This window comes from Sceloporus occidentalis, unplaced genomic scaffold (assembly GCF_023333645.1).
Source record: "Sceloporus occidentalis isolate IW3139 unplaced genomic scaffold, rSceOcc1.0.p SCAF_83, whole genome shotgun sequence".
Lineage (NCBI taxonomy): Eukaryota > Metazoa > Chordata > Lepidosauria > Squamata > Phrynosomatidae > Sceloporus > Sceloporus occidentalis.
In genome coordinates this window covers 1,466,210-1,490,724 of record NW_028317063.1, presented here as the reverse complement: position 1 = coordinate 1,490,724, position 24,515 = coordinate 1,466,210, and the positions used below count along the sequence as shown (strand labels likewise).

The following is a 24,515-nucleotide window of genomic DNA, read 5'->3' as shown; positions in this document are numbered from 1 at the left end:
GTGGATTAATGTAAGAACTCTTGACTAGTTTAGGAAATGATAAGTAAAGCCAGGATAGCTATGCCCATTAACCATAAAGATGAGGACAATGAGGTCAGTTTAAAGGGACACTCCAGCCATCGTATGCAATTTAACACATATTATCGCTGACATGCAGCTTTACTACATTGCAAGGCATAAGGTGTCGTTGGCCCCATATATGAACGTACCAATAAATGTATAAAGGAAGTTTAAACAACTGAAATGCTGAGGAGCATCGGTATACTGTGCTACACAACATATGTTTAGAACGATAGCGATAAAAACAACATAATACATATCGCCCTGTTGAACCCTCTAGGAAGATAAACTGGATTTCAAGGGAATCCGACATTCACAGAAGTTCCGTCTCGGCATTTCCCAGATAATGATACTCTTTCTAATAATAATATGATTGGTGCCTTAAAGACAAAAAGCAAGGACTATAATATGTCGATCCTTTATAAAACCTAAATGCATGCGCGCAAAGATAAGATTGATAATCCAGTAGAGCGTTATCAGGATTAAATGACATCATGGATCTCTGTAGTACATAAAGCAGCCTTCAGTAAAGTGTGTTTCAGGAGGAATAGCATTTCAGCCTTCGCGATTTAAGCTGCTCCATGTTGTCCCAATATCCACACATATCAATCAACAGGAATACATAACGAAGCTTACTTCACTGCACTCGGATTTCTCTCCCTTCTGAAGGTTAAACAAGTATTACTAGGAGACTGCCTCGGGCTTTCAGACATCAATGAAATATTATTTTTACAGCAGAAGGAAAATGGTCCGACTTGATGGTCTGAATGATTCCTACACGAGAAAATTCTATGTTTCTCTTAAAAAAATGCAAAAAATATTTCTATGGTTGGACATGGTCCCCATTTCTGGTTTGACACATGAAATCGTTAACTCTTCACAGAATATGCAATTAAACACTTACTATGCAGAGAGAACATTCTCATTAGAAAGAACAATGAGTGTAAATAATGCAGCATTTGATCATCCATGTAAAAGTAATAAATAAACCGAAATCTGTTTCGTGTCCGCATTAGATAATCGAAAGTCTATTTGGTGTCATGCAAATAAAATCTATTAAAAAAAATTATAGAGCAGTAGGCTTACAATTAAACAGCTAATTTCCATCATTAAATAATTAAATATTTAACAGTTTAATTTATGAATAAATACAATATTTAAAAAAGAAATGATAATATGCAGTACTAGGGTTTGAAAGTTGCTTTTATATTTTGTGGTTAAAAAGAAACGGCCATGTCGAAAACCATAAATCCAGCATGAGAAACCATCTGTTTTTATGTATTATTGATATGTTTGTTTAAAGTTTTTTTCTTTCTTAATTAGTTATATTTTTCAAGCTCTGAAAGTCATGTGGTCATACCTGGGAACTCCTGGTTTGACCTGGAGTCTCTGGGCGAAGTCCTGCTTCTCTGAGTCAGTTTCTTCTTTCTCCGAGAAGAGGAATGACATTTATACACACCCACTTCCTGCCCACTTCCCTCCTACTCCCCACCCACTAAAACCTATTTGGGGCTAGCCCTATCCCTACATTCCAGAAGGAGAGCTTCAAGTAGCTCACCCAGGGAAGTTTCTACATTTGCACCTACTGACAAAAAAATATCTAAAATTTAAATATAATACATTCATTTAGGTGCAAAAAAAGAAACATTAGTGTCACTAATTATTGACATACATACTGTATATAAATATGTTTTTTTATATTAATTTCCCAATGTCCTTCACCTTTTAAAGCTGGTATTATGGTTTATTGTTAATGTGGTTTCCCATGACCCAAGTCCTGCTTGGATATTCAGAAACCACACAGAGTCTCGGAGAAATGGTATAACATGCGCATACAGCCAGATCATCTGTTATGAGGATGAATGAGGTGGTTCTGACCTAGATCCACTGCATGATAATGACTGTGCCGACAGAGCAAATCGTCTTTCTAATTAATGACACTTCATAATGTTTCGGCATTAACTCTTGGAGAAAAAAAAAACGCGAGGGCATGTATGCGTTTTTCGGTACTGTAAACATGTCACAATTTAACTCAATAATAACAAGACGATTCAATGCAATTTTACAAATGTTTAGTTTCTAAATATAATTAGAAAAATTAAACATACAAACTTCTGTTTCAATACATTTTCAATGGTAGAACTATTTTTTTTCTTAAAAGTGCAAAAATAAAGTTAAAAAATATTTTTCGGCTAAAATATTTAAAAAAAAAATATTTACTGGTAAACAGCTTCGGAAAAACTGCTCTAGACATAAAAATGCCACATTTGGTATGAAGGATCATGCTTTGAATGGGAATAGTTTTCTGTGAACTTGGCTAAGTCACTTAGGGAAATATTTTTATATTACATCAGTAAAGCTTTTTATCTGGAATCATCTTTGAAGCTACGGAACATGGCCTTTAATCTCTTTCTGCTATATAGCAGGCCACAGAAGTCCTTCCTTAATTACAATGACAGTTATGTTTTTTATTATATATATATTATATATATACGGTATATATGTGTTACCTGCCCTTGGAATGGTCAATGAATTAGGGAAATATTTGTTTCTGCATATGAATGAAAATGGTCACCAAGTTCTGATCTACTGGAACAAACTAAAATACCATATTGAGGCCATACTTGATCGGGTTTTGATAACATGCTAGTTGCATCTTTAAATTATTTATTTTATTTAAAGGGAACGACACAATCTATTGGACTGATATGGGCTTTAACAAAATCAGCCGGTCTAGACGAGACCAGACCTGGAAGGAAGATATTATTACGAATGGTCTGGCAAGAGTTGAAGGAATAGCAATTGACTGGATTGCCGGTAAGTGCCTCGTGTATAGTATTTATTTGTGACTGTAAACCATTTGAACTGAACATTACTGTGTTTTATATATTTGTTTGTTTATTTTTGTGCATACATAATGCATAGTGTGCAAAATTCCAAATTACCATATATGGACATTTTTGTTTTAGGAGGAGTGGTTAGAGGTGAGGCTAGAAGGTGTGGCTTTAACAAGACTTTTTTTTAAGGTGCCTCTGGCCTATTCTCGTAGGAAGGTTGTCATTCTTGACTTTATTTATGAAATTAAATGTAAATTTAATTAAAAAAATCACTATTAATTAATCTAGTTTTTAATAGGACTCTCACCTTATTTTGGGGGTCACAACAAGAATATTAAGCAATTGTCTAGTTTTCCATGTGAAATATATATATATGCCCTATATCTATAATCATAATTTTATTACACGCAGGTAACATTTATTGGGCAGATCATGGTTTCAATCTGATTGAAGTGGCAAGACTTAATGGTTCATTCAGATATGTTGTAATATCTGGTGATATCGACCAACCTAGAGCTGTTGCTGTACATCCTGAAAAAGGGTAACTATTATTATTATTATTGTTATTATTATTATTATTATTATTACTGTTTGTCTGAGGTTTTGTTCTATTAATAAACTTTTGACATCGAAAACTGCCAATGTAAAAAAAACAATACCAAGTTTCCCCCTGATATTTCTGAAAGTGGATCTCAGTCCTAATTTATATAGATAGGTTTTGACCTTGGGTTATATATTGTATTTTATGTCTTGTATAGTGTCAATGAATTATGTAGCACCTACCACAGTGTGTATGTACAGTGTAACAACCTCAAATTTAACCCCTTCATGACAAAGCCTGTACATGCACGGGCTCGCAATGCATTGTTTTAATGAGTTTAATGACAACCCATTATACTTAAGGGGTTAAAGGCAGACACTATTACATTGGGTAAAAAGGTTTTAAACCACAAGGTATAGAGGTAATTAGCTAGTTCTATAGGCGAGTATTCTATTTACTAATGGAAGGAGAAATGCTGTCATTGGTATAAATAAAAGGGGACTCCCATCAACATTTCTTATCACTATTAGCACATTAAAGAGGAGTCTGGCTGTATAAATAATACTAATGTTCAATATATTGTACTGCCTGACTTTGTGAGCTTGTAAATATTATTTTCATAAAAATAATAAGGGGATGGACGCGATGAAATTCTTTATTAAACCGTGTTTTCTTCTTCCCTTGTGATATTGCAATAAATAATTTCACATGTCTGTTTTTTAACAGAAATATTCAAACTTCCATAATAAATGATTAATTATTATAGAAATGAAAAAGCGATGTTCAATACAATAATGGCATCGGCAGGGGCGCTTTTGCAAACTTTATTACTTAAATCAGCCATAGGAGTCATAGAATGAAAAAGGCTTGTTTGTATTGTTCCCTTTCTTAAGACATTTCACCTTTTTATTCATTTCCTGTACTTTCCAATTTCCTCCGCAAAGTGACAGAATCTCTAATTATACCACCGACCATAGCCCGATGCCGCCGAAGAGAATGGTGTCTAATCTCGATAGCCAAATCTAAGGGCATTTTTTTTTTCTGTTGATCCCGTTATTCGCTGCGACTCGGCTTCTTCTATAATGACAGCTAAAGGTTTTAACCCCTTAAGGACAATGGGCGTTCCCTAAACCCATTGAAAACAATGCATTTTGAGCCCGTACATGTACAGGCTTTGTCGTTAAGGGGTTAATAAATGAGAGTGACTGGGACACAATGCTATTGAACCTACTGAGAATGTGATCAGCACTGTGCTGTTCTTAACTCATCTCAAAACATAACATATCAGTTAACCCTTTTAGTTCTAGCCTTTCCCTTCCTGTATAACAATACCTGGGGACTTTCTTACCAAGCTGACCCTGAGGCTCCTGAAATAGTAACCCTTTAATAGCCCATCATGAAGATTCAACGCAGTGACTCGCTAAATGTGCTAACCAAATAAACTGTAATACCGGTCCTCATGGAAACCTTGGCTTGTCACCTGCATTCAAGCAGGGATATCGACCATAACATACTAATAACAAAAGCACCAATTGGGGGTATTATATATGATTACAGCAGCGTAGAATAGGAAGGAGCCAGCTCCAGACTGAGTGATCCTGATAATATGCTCCTCCACCCTGGGAGTCTGAGACTGGGGCAAAAACTTTGAGACTCAGGGTCAAACTCCGAGAGCCCCCCTGTGTAATTAGAATAGTATAACACAAGCATCATGCACATAAAAAAATAACACTTTTAATTATATGAATCTTAGGTACCTCTTCTGGACAGAGTGGGGTCAGACTCCCTGCATAAGCAGAGCCCGCTTAGACGGATCGGAAAAGACTATGCTGGTAACCACCGGGATTGCCTGGCCGAATGGAATCTCCGTGGACTATGAGGTCAGTTTATGCATTTTTCGACGATGTATTTAGAAAGCATTAACTTCTATGTTGTGTTACAGCAACAAGCCCCTTCCCTTTAGATTTTCATTGTTGTCTTAATAAAGTTCTCTTACAAAGAGCAGAGCTTGCTAAAGTTTACTTTGAAATTGATCTTTAGGAAAATAAATTATACTGGTGTGATGCCCGCACAGACAAGATAGAAAGAATTGACCTTGAAAGTGGACGGAATCGTGAGATTGTGCTGTCAGGAAGCAATGTGGATATGTTTTCGGTTGTGGTCTTCGGGGCTTACATTTACTGGTCTGACAGGTAATTTATTTTTCCATAAGTATTTGAGTCTCAAAATGTTATTTCAGCACCAGCTGCTTCACCCTTGTAGGATTAGCCATCCCTTAGCAAGGTCACAATAAGGACCTCACAAAGCCATGTAATTTCCACAGAAAAAAAAAGGCACTTTCGATATTCAGAGCTAAATCGTATCAATGTCATAGGCACAAGTAGGTTTCCATGCCTTCTGTTAGACCAGCTGTCCGTTGCATTTTAAAGACTTGTTTGATTTTAATTATCTAAGGATTGTTGATCTGTGATCTTCTCGTCTTTTGACAGGGCGCATTCCAATGGTTCTATTAGAAGAGGGAACAAAAACGATGCCACAGATGCTGTAACAATGAGGACGGGTCTCGGGATAAACCTAAAGGATGTAAAGGTCTTTAACCGAGCCAGAGAGAAAGGTTTGAGATGCTATACACAATTTCTAGGATGTTCACCAATTCAGTATGAATATTTCCATTGCTATAATCTTCAAGACCTTTTTTTGAATAGTGATTGTTCCAAAAACATCCAAGCAATATTGTAGATTAGTGGTTCTCAGAGGTTCTTTTTGTGGTTGGCAATATACTCATAGCCATGTTCTGTGGACTTCAAACTCAGCAACAGTTATGTTCTGGTGGCCACCTAGTCAACTACAGCCCGGTTCTAGCGGTTACATATCTGGTCAGTGGTGGAACCTTCACATTTCATTTAATCCATGGAAGAATATTTACATTTCTTTCCTGGACTCTACATAGTCGAGGATATTGTGTAGATGGTGACCACGCTTGAGAAATGCTGTTCTAGATTTCTACCAAGACATTGATATAGTTCCAGTGGCTAGACTTTTAAGGACAAAGAATAAGTGACACTAGAATAAGAACTTCCCTATAAAGGTCTCTTCCAACAATAAATACATTTAGATGAAGCACATACAAAAAGCACATAGATTAACCTAGGATAAATATTGCTCTGTTTACGGATTCTTAGTAGCATGACCTTATAACGCACTTAGTGTAGGCAGGGAATCGTCGACTGATAGGAAAAAGGTAATGTAACCCACTTAGGTTAAAAAAATGTCTTCTGTGCGTTGATAAATTATTAACAATGTGACATAGTTGCCAGAAGCAATGCATGCAAATAGGTTAACATCTTGGAGGAGATGCGCCAATTTGATGGTTCGTCAAGGGATGAACACAAGAGAATTTGCCTTGATTGCCATGCTTGGAGGAGTGTGAATCATCTCTGCAAATTCACATATTAGTGTATTCAGAGTACACTTTATTGTGTGATCATTTAATCATACCTCCAGCCACCAGATACAACACTAGACAATATTTATAGATGATATAAAGGTTATTATAGGCAATAATAACCGGGTCATTTAAACATTTATACTTTTTTGTTCTTCAGGATGGAATTATCTGTGTTCTGGTTTCTCGTCATACCTTTTTCACTCTTGCTACATCTTTTTAATGTCTGTCACCAGTTGCTGTAACTATTACTTCTGCAAATGAATTTGATGGATTATAATTAAAAAAAAATTCCCAACCCACTTGCACTTTAAGGCCCATGGCCGAAAAAAATGACCTTCATGAATACATGTGACGGCATGCTACATGCTTACACTTTTGCAGTAGTTGGCCTATCCACTCAGATGTGGCGGAATTTAAACATGCATGGGATCGGCATATGGCTCCTGAAGACGAGACCAACGACTGATTAATGTTTGAGTCTTTAAAGCAATAACCAAAGAGCTAGATGGGGGCCGAATAGGGCCAATCTGCCGGCAGATTTCTATCTGTTTTTATGTGCTACGTGAGCGGCAATGAAGGTATGTGCGAATTTCCAATCCTTACCTGGTGCCGCAGGGACTGTAAGGACCAGAATCTGAGCCTTTCACCCAAAATTCACACCCCATAGCTTCTATTAAAGCTTATGATTAAGTGCCTTGTGTGCGAAAAGCGTACTACATTGCAGTGCTATTAAAGATTTTTTTCATCACCAACTGATGGATTATTTGATGGAATAAAGGAAAGCATGAGTGCCAGACCCGTTTCTTTTTTTCCATTTTATTTTCATTATACCTTTATTATATACACTTAAGCCAATATGGGCAACAGTTTCAGCTTAATTTGTGTCTTATAAACTTTGTGCTTCCTCTCAGCTTCCATAACAGGGGGTGGCATAAATAAAGGGGCAAGCTTTCAAATAAAAAAAATAGTACTTTTATTTCCACATTTATTTTAAAAAATAATTTAGTGCTAAATCTTGTTTAACAGGAATTATATCCTCAAAAAAATAATAAAAGTTATGAAATGAGTAGGCTTGGAAGATTTTTTTATTACTTAAAAGTTTCCCAATTTTTTTATAATTTTCACTAAGCACCATCAATAAGTGAGCGTTAATTAGAGAAATTTTATACCAATTAACTAAGACATTTGCACATTTCTGATCACGTTCAAAGGCAAAGCACCATATGGATTTTTATACTGAGACAGAAAATTCACAGTTGATTTGTATTTATCTGTGTGGAGGATTAATTGAGTTGACAATGCATGGAATTTACATATTTGAAACAGTAAGCACATAATTATATAGTTTTACATTGAAGAGAATGTTTCAAATAAAGCAGTATGGAAAATAATCTATACATTGCTCTTATAGAAGTACTTCATAAATAAACACAAAAAATCAAGTTTCGTCTCTATGACATCACTGCGTGCCTCTCTATGCAAAGTAATGATTAATTACTGCCATAGAGCATATCTGGTGTCATATGCTGGTTACTAATGGACAGATATCTTGTCTAAGACCTACAAGAAGATCATCTCAGGCTTATCATTCATAATTCCATGGTTTATCCACTCATGTGACCCACTGTAGGCTTCTTCAGCTCACTACTGTCACTAGCAGGGCCGGCCCGACAATGGAGCCGAGTGGGGCAACCACTCCAGGCGGCACTCTTGAAGGGGCGGCACTTCGCCGCCCCAAGCCCTTTTTTTTTTTTTTTTTAAAGCCCCCCCCCTTATCTACCCTTCCTCTCCCTCCGTCCCTGCCGCCCCCCCTTATCTACCCTTCCTCTCCCCCCCCCCCCTGCCGCCCCCCCCCCCTTCTTGTACTTACCTTTTGGCAGTCCTGCGGCGAGTCTCCCTGTTCGGTCTCGGTGCTGGCTTGTAATGCTGAGTGCCGGAAGGGTAGATAAGGGGGGGGCAGCATTTTAAAATTCGCCCCAGGCGGCATTTTGCCTTGGGCCGGCCCTGGTCACTAGTGATATTACAAAACACGAAAGAATGTTGGGTATTGGGAGAATGGGGCCATCTTTAGAGCCATTCATTGTCTCTGGGTAAGAAACATTCTATTATAGAAAGGCTTAAGTAAAATAGTTATTTAAGAGGGAAGAAACAAAAAGAGGGAAAAGAAAATAAACAAACATTTACAGGTAGATCAGGCCCCGTCTAGTCGGCCCGTTTCTCCTGTTAAAAAGACTTAAACCTTAATCAGTTGTTGGTCTCGTCTTAGATTCAGGAGCCATATGCCTACCCATGCATGTTTAAAATCCCTCTCTGTAACATTTCTGCTAGGAGGCTGTTCCATTTATCTACCATCTTCTCAGTAAAGTAAAAAGAAAGCTAATGAGCTATTAAAACAACACAAGATACATTATCTGGTTAGATTGTAAGCTTTTCAGGACAGGGAGCTTCTTTCCTAATGTGCCTGTCGTACTCTGTTCATAATGTTTGACTACTGTATTCTATGACAACTTATGGTCCTTTTCCTTTATACCGTAAAGTGCTAAGTACATATATTCTAATGTAAATAAAAATATACATTCATGCATTCATTTTCAAGTTTCACCAAATACAAAGAATAACCAAAATATCATCACACATTATACTGTAACTTTTTGTGAGTGTAGTGATACTGCATTAAGCAACGAAATCGAATGAAAGCATGGTCAAAATGTTCTTTTGAATTATTGATTCTCAATGTTCTTTTTAACCTAGAAAAACATATAGTTTAGCACAAAATGTTCCTCTGTGGCGTGTAGCAACATTAATCAATATAATGTAAACCGTTCAGCTAAAAAAATCCTTAGGAGACTTAATAAAGAGGTAACGTAAACTAAGCCAATCGACTGAGACAGTTACAAAATGCTAAAATAATATCTCTCTGCAGGTACCAATATTTGTGCCAAAAATAACGGTGGATGTCAACAGATCTGCTTATACCGTGGGAATATGCAAAGGACGTGTGCTTGCGCGCATGGATATCTTTCAAAGAATGGAGTTGCCTGCTTAAAACACGATGGCTACTTGCTCTACTCGGGGAGAACCATATTAAAAAGCATTCATCTTTCGGATGAAACGAATCTAAACTCGCCTGTGCAACCATATGAAAATCCGGAATATTTTAAAAATGTGATATCTTTGGCGTTTGACTACAAATCCAATGGAAAAGGCAACAATCGGATCTTCTACAGCGACGCTCATTTTGGAAACATCCAGTCGATCGAAGATGACTGGACTGGAAGAAAAGTCATCGTAGAAAGTAAGAGTATATTCCCTTGTTGAGTTTAGTTAAGACAAGTTCTATATTCCAGGTGCCCTTCAGGAAACAGGGACCCCCAAAGCAGCAAGGTTATAAGCGTAACTGGGACAAAATGGCTGGAAAGTGGGTGGAGCTGCAAAATAGGCAGAGGTGATTGGTCTACCATTAAGCCTCTCCTCTTTGGCATCTTATACCATTTAAACATGGCGCTTTAGGAGTACTCATAGCCTGCTTGACTTGAATCCCAACCCAAGAGTTATAACCTCATCATGGCTAGTAGAAAAATACGCAAAACAAACAAGATGACTTTTGTCTGTTGCTAGAGTTGAAAAACAGTCCTTATTAAAAGTGTATCATTGAGCATTCCATAAATGATGGGCAAACTCAGACAAACAACACCAGGAAGCTTGTAGACTTTATATGCAGGAGCTCCGTAAAGGGAAATGAATTCTCAAAGTGTATGAATTATACATAAAGTAGTGCATCGCGTGTCAAAGGTCAGCCTTTGGTCTGCAATTTGATATTCAGTTTAAAATAACCAATTTGGCAGCCCTGTATGTAAATGGTAATGTTAGTTTTTTTTAAAAACGTTATGATACTGAGAGCTGGTTGGGAAAAAAAAAAAATATATATATATATATTGTCAGTATACCTAGTAAATTCCTAAAATACAAAGTAGGCAAAACGACTTAGACGCTAATGGTGTTTTTATTTGATTCATCTTGTCTAGGACCTGTTTATACAGCAAATGTGCTTAGAACATCAGTTCTTGATTTCATAAAATAAGGCAGTTACATAAACCGAGAGGCTTATCTAGGTATAAAGCAAGCATTTGTATAAATGGTGAATATTCTTTCGAATTCCCCTGGCTCGCATTAACACAAAAACATGCTTGGTTGTGATATCAAGTAGCTTTAAGACACATCTATAATTTGGAAGGAAAAATTATGTGGATGCTGCATTTCCTCAATAAGGAGAAGCAAAGGTGGATTTATATATCCATTCAGGGGTGATTTTCTTATAAAAAAGGTACATGTTACCATACCTGGGAGTATTACTCTCCCAAATGGGAAGGCTAACCCCAGTAAGGCTTTGAAGGGGTAGGTATTGGACAGGGAGTAGGTGTGAATGGGTGAAACCTGGGCAGGGAATGGCCAAACATAACTGCCCCAGCACCAGGGTAAAGGCACTAATACAGAGCCCTGGGGCATCAGCTTTGTGTGAACCTTTAATTCATGTTATATTAAACATCAGAGGGTATGTAATGTTGCCAATGTCTCGAGGAAGCTGAAGTTTTGCTCACGGTGCAACAATTATATCCTGCAACTACAAACAGGGTGCTAGATGGAAGCAGGGTAATAAATAACTGAGAATGACTAAAAAACAGTGATATTTGTTCCTGGCATCTGGGTTAAAACTTGGTGGTTTAAGGGATAGTCCTGTGTTTCTCTTGCTAAAGAAACTGTTGGAAATAGGTATGCTAAAGCAGTTAAAAACATTAATAATTTACACTAATTAGCAAGCCTGGGAAGTTTGTGGATTTCACCCAGAGTCTCCGGGTGAAGCATTGCTTCTCCAGAGCTCCAGGTTGAAATGTTCAATCTCTGTACAGAGAAATATTATTTGTCATGCCTGCTCCTTGCCTACTCTCTTCCCATTCCCTGCCTACTCTTCACTCACTCTACTACTCTCCACTACTCTTTCTGCCCTCTTATGTATCTGATCTTCTAGCTGTCCCTGATCTCAACCACACTCCCAGGAAAGTGGGTGCTCAGAAGAGCCATCCCTAGGAATGTCCCAGTTATTATTATCATTGATGGTGCTTGAAGATATAATAAGTTGTTTTATTTAATCATAAACACACTTTACATTTTCTGCACGGATACCAAACATAAAAAAAATAAAAAGCTTGTAAGGTATGTTCATATGTTAAAACAACATTATAATTGATTATTTTATCAATTTTATTGTTTAAAAACGCTACTTGCTATAATAGATAATCTTATATTTGTTTATTCTGCTTGAGTGGGCTTTGATGTCTACCTTTGCTTTGATTCCTTTATTGATGTGTTGTTTTTTTCCCGGTTGCTTAGTAATTTTCTATGCTTGTTGCTTTATAATTGAGAGAGGGAATGCAGACTTTGTCACTTAAGCTTAATGAAGTTCTATAAAAAGCATACCCAATTGGTTGGCTGTTTCATTTCTCTTATTTGGTATTCGTTTCATGTTCTCATTTGATGAAGGGAATGTAAACACGTATTGGGAAAGGCGTATGAAAGAGGACACCAAAGAACAATTAAGGTTTGAGTCTTTACAGCAGGAGAAACGGGCATACTAGATGGGGCCGAAGGGGTCTGACCTGCCAGAACCCAGTTCTTCCACCCCAAAGTTCACATCTAATTACTGGAGATCAAGGGAGGACTAAGGTTTCAGTCTCTAAGTGAGGAAAAACTGGCAGGTTAGATGCTTCTTATCTGCCGACAAATTCTATGATAGATCTCCGTCTTTTTTACAGTATATTTATTAAAGGTAGACTGTTGTTTAAAAATAATAATTAATGAAAAATACTTATTACTTATCTAATTTTGGCTTCTGTGGGTCAGAATTGTCTGATCAAATTGCTGTCTTGAAGGGCTAGCCCTTGTTCTCACTCACAAAGGGATGTGAAACCACTCGGCGCCTCTCTCCTCCGCTTAAAAAAAAAAAAAAAAAGGCGCTTGGGGTCGGCAAAGTCCCGCCTCTTAAAAAGTGCCACCTGGGGCAATTGGTAGGGCCGGCCCTGGTTACGTGTTGCCAGTTTGTGGTTGTGCTAGTGTCTTACTTGTTTTATTCTTCTTATACTTCTCAAGACGTCAACTGTTTGCTGTACCAATTAAATTATTAAACTGATGATGTCATATTTACTTTATAACATTGATGAAACACACAAAGTGTACCACACAGTAGGAAGAATAAACACTCGAGTAGCACTCATAGCACAATAGCTTTAAAGGGTACAAAAATGGGACAAAAAGCACCAAAGTAAATAATTTTGTTGATTTCTGTGCATGGTCTAGTAGTTCCTCTCGGCAAACATTGAACTGTAGGAGAAGTAATGTTGCCTTAATACATCCCTGCCTAGAAGAGCTTAAAATCTAATTTGGTGTCTGATACATGGGAAGATAATGTGACTTATTCTAGCTTTGAAGGAGCTTTTCCCGAATCAAGGTTTCCTGGTAGATGATCAAAAGGTCAGTTTTCTTCTTCATGATTAAAATGCACAGTGACAGAAGATGTGATTGTAAATTCTGTGGTATTACAGACTCAGTGTCCTTTTGATTGTAAAGTGGAATGAACACTTATTTTAATACATATTGTGAGCAGCAGAGAAAATCATTCTCTGTATATCACGTTGAACTGGGGAAAAAATTACAGATACAAAAAAGCAACCAGTACTGTTTTCTAAAAAAAGTTGAAGAATTGGCAAGCTAGACCGGCAATGGGAGATGTGTTTTGAGCGGAATACACTCATCTTGCACACTTTGAGTGTTTAGTGTACATTTTTCAACCCTTCTTACATAGATGAATCTTCATTAAAATCAAATATACATCATATCTGACAAGATATCCTCCTCTTCGGCTCAATGCACCAGATTTATACTTGGCATAGTTTTTTTTTTCCAGTTCACTTAAAAGATTTATACCTTCAGATCAGTCCTTCATTCCGAGTTTCCAGCTCACTAAAAGCAGATTTATAACTAAACATTATGTCATATACTTCCAACTCCCAGAGCATTGATTTAGAATTCATAAACATCCCATTATCTGACACTTCCTCACTTTGCCAAAAAAAAAAAGACTTGAAACTTACAAACAACATCTCATTATCTCACACATTTTATGAGGAAGCCAAAAAAAAACTTCTTTCAGTTTAGAAACTTTGTGTTAGAATCAACTGTTGACATTATCTATGTGCATGGCTAAATATTTGAGGTTGTACAATGAAGTATTTTAATCGCTTTATTCAAGAAGGACTTATAGATCAACTGGATGGGTTTTGAGTAGTTGTATCAAATGAGGTCAATGTGGACCTTTTGACTCTTAACCAAAGTATCCCAGAAACATGCGATAGCAGGAAGATATCATAGATTACTCTGATAAGTATTACTACATGGGCCACAAAGGCAGCCCAAAGTATTTAACTGAGAGAAGTCCAGAGGACATGAAAGAACCTCAGATCTGGCAGTAGCCTTTGAGACCCAGAGCACCAGGCTATGAAATCCTATCCTGGTAATCGGCAGGGAGGATGTAATAAAAATGTCTCTTGGGAATTTCAAAATTCATAGCTTTTAATATAACTAAAATAATTTTGTAATTACCAATAGGTTCTGTTCTTTGTCTTGGATTTTGTTATATTTTTTAGGTGGTGTTTGGGTTAATAAAGACCTCCATTCGAACTCCCAGCAATGCCACTTAGCAATGCTCAGAAGCTGAGTGCCGCAAGGTGGCCCTTCCTTAAAGGTGGGCAGGTGGTAATCTGCCTAATGCCATCTGCTTCTGGAGTCAGTCCCTCTCAACCGCTGGTCACGTCCCCCCCAACACTGGTGTCCCAATTCAGAGACCAGAAATGTCAGGATTGTATAGAATCAGCTAAAGGAGAGTAGAAACTTAATAAACCTATACAAATGTCTTATATTACATTTATAGCACACCTGTAGATTATGTAACTCTTTTACTGTTGAGGTAAAGTGAAAATTAATCCCTTAAGCAATGAGGACGTAATATTACGTCCTCACTAAACTGGTGTTTAAAGCTGAGGACATAACATTACGTCCTCTACTACTGTCAACGATTGTGGCTAACTGGAGGACTGCTTTTTATTTCCCCTTTTTTTACACTTTGGAGGTGGGAGGATTAGAGGGAAATCTGCACAGGATATAAACCATAAATACATAGATACATACATACGCATATACATATATTTTAAACTGCTACGTCCAAGGGACATGTCTTAACTTGGCAAAACTTTATACCCATATACTTTTCCTGGGTTACTAATAGCTTACATTGCTTAATATAATCTGCTAACACCAACACATATTTTATTGAACTGTAAGAGTTGGGATTTCGGGAAGTGACCAAAATGCTCTAAAGTGCCATTAAAAATGTTTCCTTAATAAGTAAGGTTGGCTTAATCGTGGACAAAAGTGACAATAAAAAGTTTATTGAAAATTTAAGTTGTTTAAGCACTGTTGTCCACTTAAAATGTGCTGGATATATGTGATTAGCTTGACACAAAACTGATTGTGTTGTAAAGAAAAAAAAAGCAATCTCAAAGTAAAAAGTAACAGAATAGTGAGAAAAAAATAGTTACTTTGTTCTTCTGGGAGCGCCGGAAAAGAAAAATAATTTCTTGTCGAAAAATATTCATTTCTTTATTGTAGAGGGAATGCAATCCAATAATGGTGAAATAAAATAGAACTATTAATTTTGTTATTAAAAATAGGCTTAAGGGCACACTGTATCAAAATAGTACTAATGAAGTGGCAGGCTTCCACAGAAACGTAAAAAGAATTAGGCAGACAAGGCGTTCAGTGATTCTCCCGGGACCTCTCACTGATCATAAAAAATCCTGTTTTTAGGTTAAATAGGTCCCAAAATTAGAAATGGGGCAAAGAAACAAATTGACACAAATAATAAAAAGGAAAACTATAATGGGAAATAGAAAATTAACACCATAAAACATAGAATTTGGAGACAGATAAGAGCCGTCCAGGAAATTGAGGCTGTCCATTTTTCAATCTGATGAAGGACCTCAAGCTGTACTTGGTCATTTGCCTTGTGTCATGTTCACAGTAGTCTTATTCCTACCCCAGACCCTCTCTTCACAAAGCATCATAACGATGTCTCATTGTGGTTCAAAAGCAGCACTAAAAGACAGTTTAATGTCCTACACGGCCCCACCAAATGAGAAGCAATACTTTGTGAATACTTTAATATTAATTCTGTTACTGGTTTAAAAAAGAAACCATTACCTTAAAGAGAAGCTGCAGCTTCAGAGGTGGCGTTCCCTGCCTCCACTGTGGCCCAATGATTCACGTCACTGATTGACTTCTCTCTTTCTTTCTCTCTTTCTTTCTTTCTCTCGCTCGCTCTCTCTCGCTCTCTCGCTCTCTCTCTCTCTCTCTCTCTCTCGCTCTCTCTCTCTCTCTCTATATATATATATATACATACATACATACATATACATTCATTAATATAGAATTGCTTTGATGTAATCTGCATGTAAAGTGAAATATTGCCTCTAAGCTGGCAGGAGGCCATTTAAAAGGCTTTTAAATGCATTGCTCTACATTTCTTTCCTGTCATTTTTGAACACATTTCCTGGAAGGAAAATATATACACAGTGTAAATATATATTTATATATATATATATATATATATATATATATATATATACACTCAAAATGTAAATATCTTTATCAATTGCGAGATTTAATGACATCTACTATGTATGACCTAATTGAAAATGATATTATTTAGGGGCAAGGCATGCTTTCGTACACACCATTATACATCTGTCAATGTTTTTCTTCCCTCATTTGGCTCATTCAATTAAATGTGTTTGAAACATTTTTCACTTGGTAGAGTAACCCAATCAAACTACACGAGATTGCCGCGTCAGCTAATTCTGCCATAATGTTATTGTAATTGATAAGAAGGCCCGTCGTAGTCTGCTTTTAAAGCAATAAAACATTGAAAAAAAAGATGCATTTACAATTTGTACTTAACAATAATTGTGCTATCAGAGCTTTAATTAATTCTTTGTCGTAAGGACAATATACTTCAGCTGGCTATAAGGTAGTCAAGGATTTGTTGCTCAAGAAACTGAAAGTCGATATTGAACCATAATAAACAAAAGATTGAGTCGGAGAAAAGGAAAGTTATTATCTACAAACGTAAGCTGACTTCTCCATCGATTATTACAGTTTTCTGGAGACTTTTCTTAATTTTAATTAAACCATTTATGGATTAACTTTCCATTCCTTTATTGCTCCTACATTTCTCAAAATCTCCCATTTCTTAGTAATTAAAATGTATAATTAAATATTAACAATTTTATTCTTTTAAGCAGAACCATCACTTATCCCAAACCCTACACTTAATAACAGAGATTACAGGTTACAGTGAGGGATAGTAAACATGCATGGGATAGTCACTAAATCTGTAGCCCATGATAATGTCATTTGGTGTACACAACACCGGTATCCAAATACTTGGCACAAACAATGTTTTTTTAGTAACTCAATAGTCGTATACCTGGAATGTGCCCACTTAGTTAAACTTTATAATGAGTGTCCTACAACTAGATGTTTTGGTAGGCATATTACCCATCTGTGCTACGGTCTCATCCCAGCTCTTAAGGGAAAAGAGTAGCGTAAAGTGTAATTGAGCCAGAACCAGAAGAGGCCTAAACCCTTTCTCCAAAAGCAGGTTTGTCTCTTGGATCTCCAGAAGGAGAGTCGCTTATCCAGGCCCATCGTTCCGCTCCATCTCCACCGGCTATGGCCAGCTTGGCCGTCTCTACCTACCAGCCATTCTTAGACCTACAAACGCGGTCAGTGCTTCCAAAAATGTCTGCAAGTCATAAAGTTGGAAAACAACACTGATTGTCTGTAACTTGCCCTTTACTAAAAAACTAAAAAAAATAATGCCTGGGAATTCTAACGATAATCAGGGTCAAGCCTCACTGCTCCTTCTTCGGGCTGACATTAAAATGAAAAAAAAAAATCTGTGATAAATTAAATTAAAGGTCTTATGATTGATTTATCATCGTTTTAAACAGGCAGCATCATCCATCACTTGACCCTGTTTGTTTATGACATTTCAGGTACTGTAAATAATACGTAGAAGTCCATTTTTCAGACCCGCGGAAAATTAAACACGGAGACGTTAAAGTGTGTCTAAGAAAGGAAAAAATATATAACGCCCCCTCCATAAAGTAGAACATATTTTCAGCCAGATCACTTGTTTTAGTTAAAAAGGAAACATTTCACACACCCTTTTCTGATATGAGTTCTTTTGTTCTAATGTTCTGGGTTTCATCTTTTTTTCTTTTGTCATTAGACCAAACGGACTTCTTTTCCAAAAAAAAAAAAAAAGAGTAATTTATAACAAAAGATCAGTAGTGTGTGTTCTTCAATTATTGATTTGTTGCGTGTCTATTCTACGGGAAAGTCAGATGAAGATCAGAATGAATATATTTATAGCTTGCATCTCTCCTTTAGGATGCAATCCATCTTCGTTAAATTCAGTAAAAGTGATAGATGGTATTTGGCAGTCTAATGATGTGCTCGCTCTTGCATTGCCTCTGTAAATCATAAGCTATTGCTTTGTGTTGTGTAGATATTTAATCAGCTATACACCCTATTACGGATTTAACTCCGAATGTCAGGGCAGGTGAACTGTCTGAGTGTTTGTTTATTAATATCATTTTGTGTTAACATTACGCTCATTTAATTTGAATATATGGCTTTTTTTCCCCCCTCTCTCGGAGCAGCAGACCTTTGCTGTAATTTCAGTCCCTTTTCAAATATATTATTTGAATATTTAGGAAAATTTTTGATAAAATTATATGTTTCCAGAAAAAAAAATGCCAAGGCGGTAAAAAAGGAAAAACGGCAATTACAACTTATAAATAAAGCAAATGACTAATATTGGAGAAGAATAGAATTGGGCAAATCTCACCTATATATGACCAATAAAATGGTCAACAGCTGCAAAAAACATTGAGTTGCGGCAGCCATTGGCATTCCATGTCCATGATGTGAATGAGCTGGAATTCGCAATTCGCGGTTGTCTTTTTTACCGGTTGAGTTGCTGTTGAAGGTGGCTAAATTGTACTGTTTTTGTAGTAACTCCTGCAGAGCAAATATTCACTTTTAGCCCACTTCAAGTAGCTGCTAGCATATAATCTTTATCATAACAGCCTTTATAGACAATATCATAGTTCTCAGCTCATAAATATCCATGGTAGAAGATATGATCAGCCACATTTAGCTCAACAAAGTGTCCACCAGTTTGCTAACCCTCTCCCCAATGCACGTCCAATGCTTCTAATGAATCAGTTGGGTTTATTTATTATAATATAAGCAATTGTAACCTGGCATACAGTTATAGGCGGCTCATGAAGTCCTATATTCTCAAATGTTGTTGTCTTAATCAGTTGTTGTCCTTGTCAGTGTTCTATCTGACTTACAGAAGGTCATCAGAGATAGACACCTTTCTGAAAATATATATTACGCAGCACGTATAAGAGTCAAAAGGGTCCACATTAAATGTAGGGACTGCAAATGTGAAGACAAAGACTACCGTTAGAATTGGCAAGCACCTTTCCTTCCCTAGGATATAAAAACAACCTTCAAGAAATCATTTGTATTAGACTAGCCGGGAATATACATCATCATCGGTAAGATAAAGTAACATCTGTTTCATCGCAGTGGTGGCACAAGTGGTTTCTTGCTGACTTGGCATGAAAGTCTAAGCTGTAGAAGATCTGTCAAAGTCATTGTGTTGAAAGGGTTTAGAAAGTGTCACGTATAATGAATCTCTACTTTACAGATATAGTCAGGTCACGGGCTTTTCATTCATTTATGAACTGTTGAAATGAAGGTCATCCTCTTTGAGGATATTCTTTCAGAATAAATGCTGGATAACAGATTTTTTGTTAAGTCCTGCCCTCGCTTGTCATTACATTAATAAATGTCAGGAATATTAGATTCTAAAAAATTCAAGAAATATTCCGACTTGCGGCAGGAATGTATCTTATGTAATGAATTATCACTTAACAGCCACTCCACTTATATCAACTTCAGCCCGGTGGATTGGTAGCCTATAATTAATCTGATTTTCCATTGTTTAAATTTATTTTCTGAGTATATTTGACAGTGAGCGGATAGCAATGACTATAATTTCTTTTTTTAAATGGATTTATTATTGTTTGCTCCTTTCTAATGGAGAAAAACAAAGGTTTAAAATAATAATTTATTTGGTGGTCAAATACAATCCAATGAAACAGCCAAATCAGAAATTATTCCGGTAAAAATATGTAAATATAATATTTAATATGTTAAATAATATTTAATATCTGAATAGTTAATATGTAAAGGCAGACAGAAAGGCATTACAAATGCATACAAAAAATTATTGGGGCTGTATTAATAAGAAATAACTGGTAGCAAAGAATATGGAATTATATAACTCTAGGTGAGATGGAGCATGGACTCAAGTTCGTTAAAGGAGAAGGAGTGGCAATCAGCTTAAGTGGTTTTCACTTAATTTTGGTCCTCTTGGGTGTCCATATGGACCCAGATGAAGAATTCTAGGTCGGAGTCTTTACATCAACAAAAATGGGCATACTGGATGGACCGAACGAGTCTTATCTGCCATTAAATTCTGTGTTTCTAGGTTATGCCATATGTCCACGCTTAGTTTGAGAAGGTGAACTGCTTGACCTCGTTTAAATGTCTGTGCTGTAATAGACAAGAAACTGATAAGTTAAGTGTTCACGTTACTATGATGCATTATGATTAAGGGTTCTTAGCAATGGTGGCCACATTCTTGCAATGAAAAATGAAAAGACAGATTTCATTAGACATATGTTAATCTTCAATGGACTTATTATAGCAATGCCATCTGTGTTGTCTACTGCTCGAACCAAGCTTTAGAATACTTCCCTCAGCTTTTGTAACAGCATGAACTAATCGGATTTCTTTCTGGTGCTTCTCCGACAGATGTAGGCTCAGTGGAAGGTCTGGCATATCACAAAGCCTGGGATACTTTATACTGGACAAGTTCTACAACATCATCCATCACACGCCATACCGTGGACCAGAGTCGGAGAGGTGCTTTCAATAGGGAAGCTGTGATTACCATGTCTGAAGATGACCACCCTCACGTTCTGGCACTTGACGGATGCCAAAAGTATGCAAAACACATTCTATTTTTTCTCTAAATTATAGTCTTTTAAAACAGTTCTACTTTACTAACAATTCACGTTATTTTTTACAGTAGAAGAACATTAAGATTTTCAATAGAAATAGTCAACTTGTAGACTATTCACTATCCACTAAAATTGTGCATAAATAATATCGTGCTATGTAGTGCTTTAAGAAGTACAATACCAGTAACCTAATGCCTACTAAATTTCGCATTTGGTTTTTCCTAAACCTATTTCTCAGCCAGCAGACAGAATGATTCATTTTTATTTAATTGCCTAAAAACTGACTGACATGAGCCAAAAAAAATGTAATTTGTGTTCTGTTCAGTAAATACATTGCCTTGCTGCAATTAAACTCTTAGTGTGTAAAAACTAAACACTTCTTCCCTTTGATGTTTGCAAAAGGAAATATATTTAAAAAAACCCTTTTTTTGTTTTTTTGTTGAAGCCAACAATATTTTAAGTAGCTCTCCATTTGTTTCAAAAACAAGGTTGTTAAAATGTTCAGCCCTTAAAGCTGAAGGCAGCCAAGGAATCTTGTTGACAACTTTGTGTTATAATTTTTCACAAGCCGAGTTTTTTACTAAAATTCTATGATATTATTTTGTGAAACAGCATGCTTATGTTGTCTGCTTGACTCTTAGCTTTGACCTTTAATAATGGAGAATGAACACACCTCTGTCGATAAAAGCACAATTTTAAGGCTTAGCTGCTCTAACCTTTTATATTTACCAGCTGGTCCTTTATGATCCATAATGATAGTAAATATATATCATAACCATGCTTTAAGCAAAAAAAACTCTACGTCATTCTTATTGAAAACTCTTATACATTCCTTAGAGGTGGGTATGTTGGCCTTGGCATGACCTACTGTGACATAGCTCAACGCTGCCTTCAAGACGTGCCTTCTGGAGAGATGTCCTCTCTGACATGAATGATGGTCCAATGATTGAAGCGAGAGAACTTAAACATTTATGTGATAGGCTAAGCTCCTGAATCTAAGACGAGACCATGGGTCTTTGGATCAAGAAAAATGGGCAGACTAGATGGACCAAATGGGTCGTATCTGCTGTCAAATTCTTTGTTTCTAGTTTAGTACTTCCAGCCCATGCGAGCCAATAATATGTTGCTAATAACCTTTAATTCAAAGCATCCTGTATTATCTACAATTTTTTTTTTCTCTAATTGATATAAAATATTCATAAACACCCGCCTATTTATCTGCAAGACCACAAGGAGAACATAACTAAATAAAATCAGTAGACTATAGCTCATGTTACAAAGTATCTTATTTTCTTACGGGGCTACAACTGATATATTTTATGTATGCCGCGCCGCTATTGAAAGTTATAAGTTGTTTACTTTCTGTGATCGCGTTATCGACGTCGTTCAGATACGAGCTAGAAGCATCATGTAAAAGATAAAGCTTTATCTGAACGATTCTGCCTAGCGCCATATACTGTAAATCCCCCCTTTTATAATATTCATCCTTATCAGTTTTAAAATTGTAGACATTTAAAATGTTTATTTTGCTGAAATATGAATTCTTAGACAAAGTTTTATCAGAATTTTTTTTGTAAATTAAAAGAAAAATGGTAGTATTGCCAACGCAATACGGTTCTGTTTAACATGGCTTGGTAATGTATTCTCTCTCCCCAGTTTAATGTTTTGGACTAACTGGAACGAACAGCATCCAAGTATCATGAGGTCCACGCTTTCGGGAAAGAATGCCCGAGTTATTGTAAGCACAGACATCGTCACGCCAAACGGACTCACTATCGATCACACCGCACAAAAGCTTTATTACTCCGACGGAACTTTGGGGAAAATAGAGAGGTGCGAGTATGATGGATCGCAAAGATATGTAAGTAAAATGTAAATGGATAACAATTAGATTCGGTCAATAATTTTTTTTTGATTCTTCTATAAATCGTCAAACCGTTTCCTACGGAGGATTAAACGGTGACTGATGGTTAATCTTGGTTCATATTTTTTGATGTGATAATTTTGTGATGGCTAAGGACCATTTTTAAGTTGTGTTAAATATATATCACTCGTAACATTTTACTGCTTATAGTTGATACATTACCGATCCTAATAGCAAAAGTAAATGTATTTTCCATCATTTACCTTGATGCCCTTAATCTAGCAATCCGATAGTGTGAAAGTCAAGTGATTTTATGTCAAAGCATTTTATTTCTTTAAAGACCGGAAATCTGCATGAATATGACTCACATTTAAGGGTATGGAATACTTAAAATTAAAATGTGATATACAAAATTCTGCATTAGTAGAGGAGGGGGGCCATTAAATACAAATTATTGATCTATATTGCACAAAGATTACGACCTGACCAATTTTTAATCAGATGTTTTATACGGTTGGTAGTTGGAAAATGGAAAAATAAAATTACCTTCAAAACATTCATTAATAATTGGAAGTAGAGGCTATTTTAATAAATTAGTAATTTGTGGTTGAGCTAAATACATCATTAAATATTAAAATATCAAAAGGAGAACCAGTTAAACAGGCATGGAAGATATTCCAGAAGTTACATTAAAAAGGTGGGGGATTTTGCCAGGAAGCAAAATTAATAATACTGTATTAGACAATATTTTATCGTGGAATTCCCAGATGATGAATCTGCGCTACAGGTGAAGCCATGCCCAATCCCGCCCACTCCTCTCCTACTCCCCTCCCACTAAAGGCTGTCTAAGGATACTTTTACCTCCTATCCCAGCTAACCCCACCCCATGCATCGCTATCGCTTCCTCCTAGTCCCACCTCTTCATGAAGCCACTCCTCTAGAAGAGGGACTGTTCTAAGTAGCCCGCCCTAGAGGATCCCCAGGTATGTAAATCGGTCATACTATCGTACAGCTGTATTTAAAATATAAGCATTCTTGTCTTGAAAATAGTTATGAATTATTACCATGCCTAGGGACTTTCTAAATTAGCTCTTTAAAGATTAACCCTTTAATAGTAATTGTGAAGATTCTATGTAGTGACTCTCCAAGTGTTTTAACCACATAGCTCTAATGCCGGTCCTCATGGAAACATTGACTTGTCACCTGCATTCAAACACTGATATCAACCATACTGGTAGTAAAAGCACCAGTTGGGAGTCTTTTGTATGATCACAGCAGTGTTGAATAGGAAGGATTTGGTTCTGGACTATGCGACCCTGAAAATCTGCCCCTTCACCCTGAGACTCTGAGATTAGGGCAAAAATCCTGAGACTCGGGGTTAAACAATGAGAGTTGTCGGGTGGTACAAACACAGAAATATAATTTTAAAATATGGATTTTCTGATGTCTGCCAGGTGTAAGCAGACAATTTTGGCACTTGAAATAATAC

The 24,515-nt window shown here is 36.5% G+C and overlaps 1 protein-coding gene across 1 annotated transcript in view; it reads left to right on the top strand.

The window, feature by feature from the left end:
• Window positions 1–24,515, top strand: part of LOC149285175 (low-density lipoprotein receptor-related protein 1B-like) — a 366,729-nt gene that overhangs the window by 244,699 nt on the left and 97,515 nt on the right. Inside the window, exons 36-43 of the mRNA XM_089495720.1 lie at window positions 2,743–2,877; window positions 3,309–3,438; window positions 5,192–5,318; window positions 5,479–5,630; window positions 5,928–6,052; window positions 9,810–10,181; window positions 20,954–21,143; window positions 22,819–23,023. Of these exons, the coding sequence (XP_089351846.1) occupies window positions 2,743–2,877; window positions 3,309–3,438; window positions 5,192–5,318; window positions 5,479–5,630; window positions 5,928–6,052; window positions 9,810–10,181; window positions 20,954–21,143; window positions 22,819–23,023 (1,436 nt within the window). The remainder of the gene's footprint in view (window positions 1–2,742; window positions 2,878–3,308; window positions 3,439–5,191; window positions 5,319–5,478; window positions 5,631–5,927; window positions 6,053–9,809; window positions 10,182–20,953; window positions 21,144–22,818; window positions 23,024–24,515) is intronic.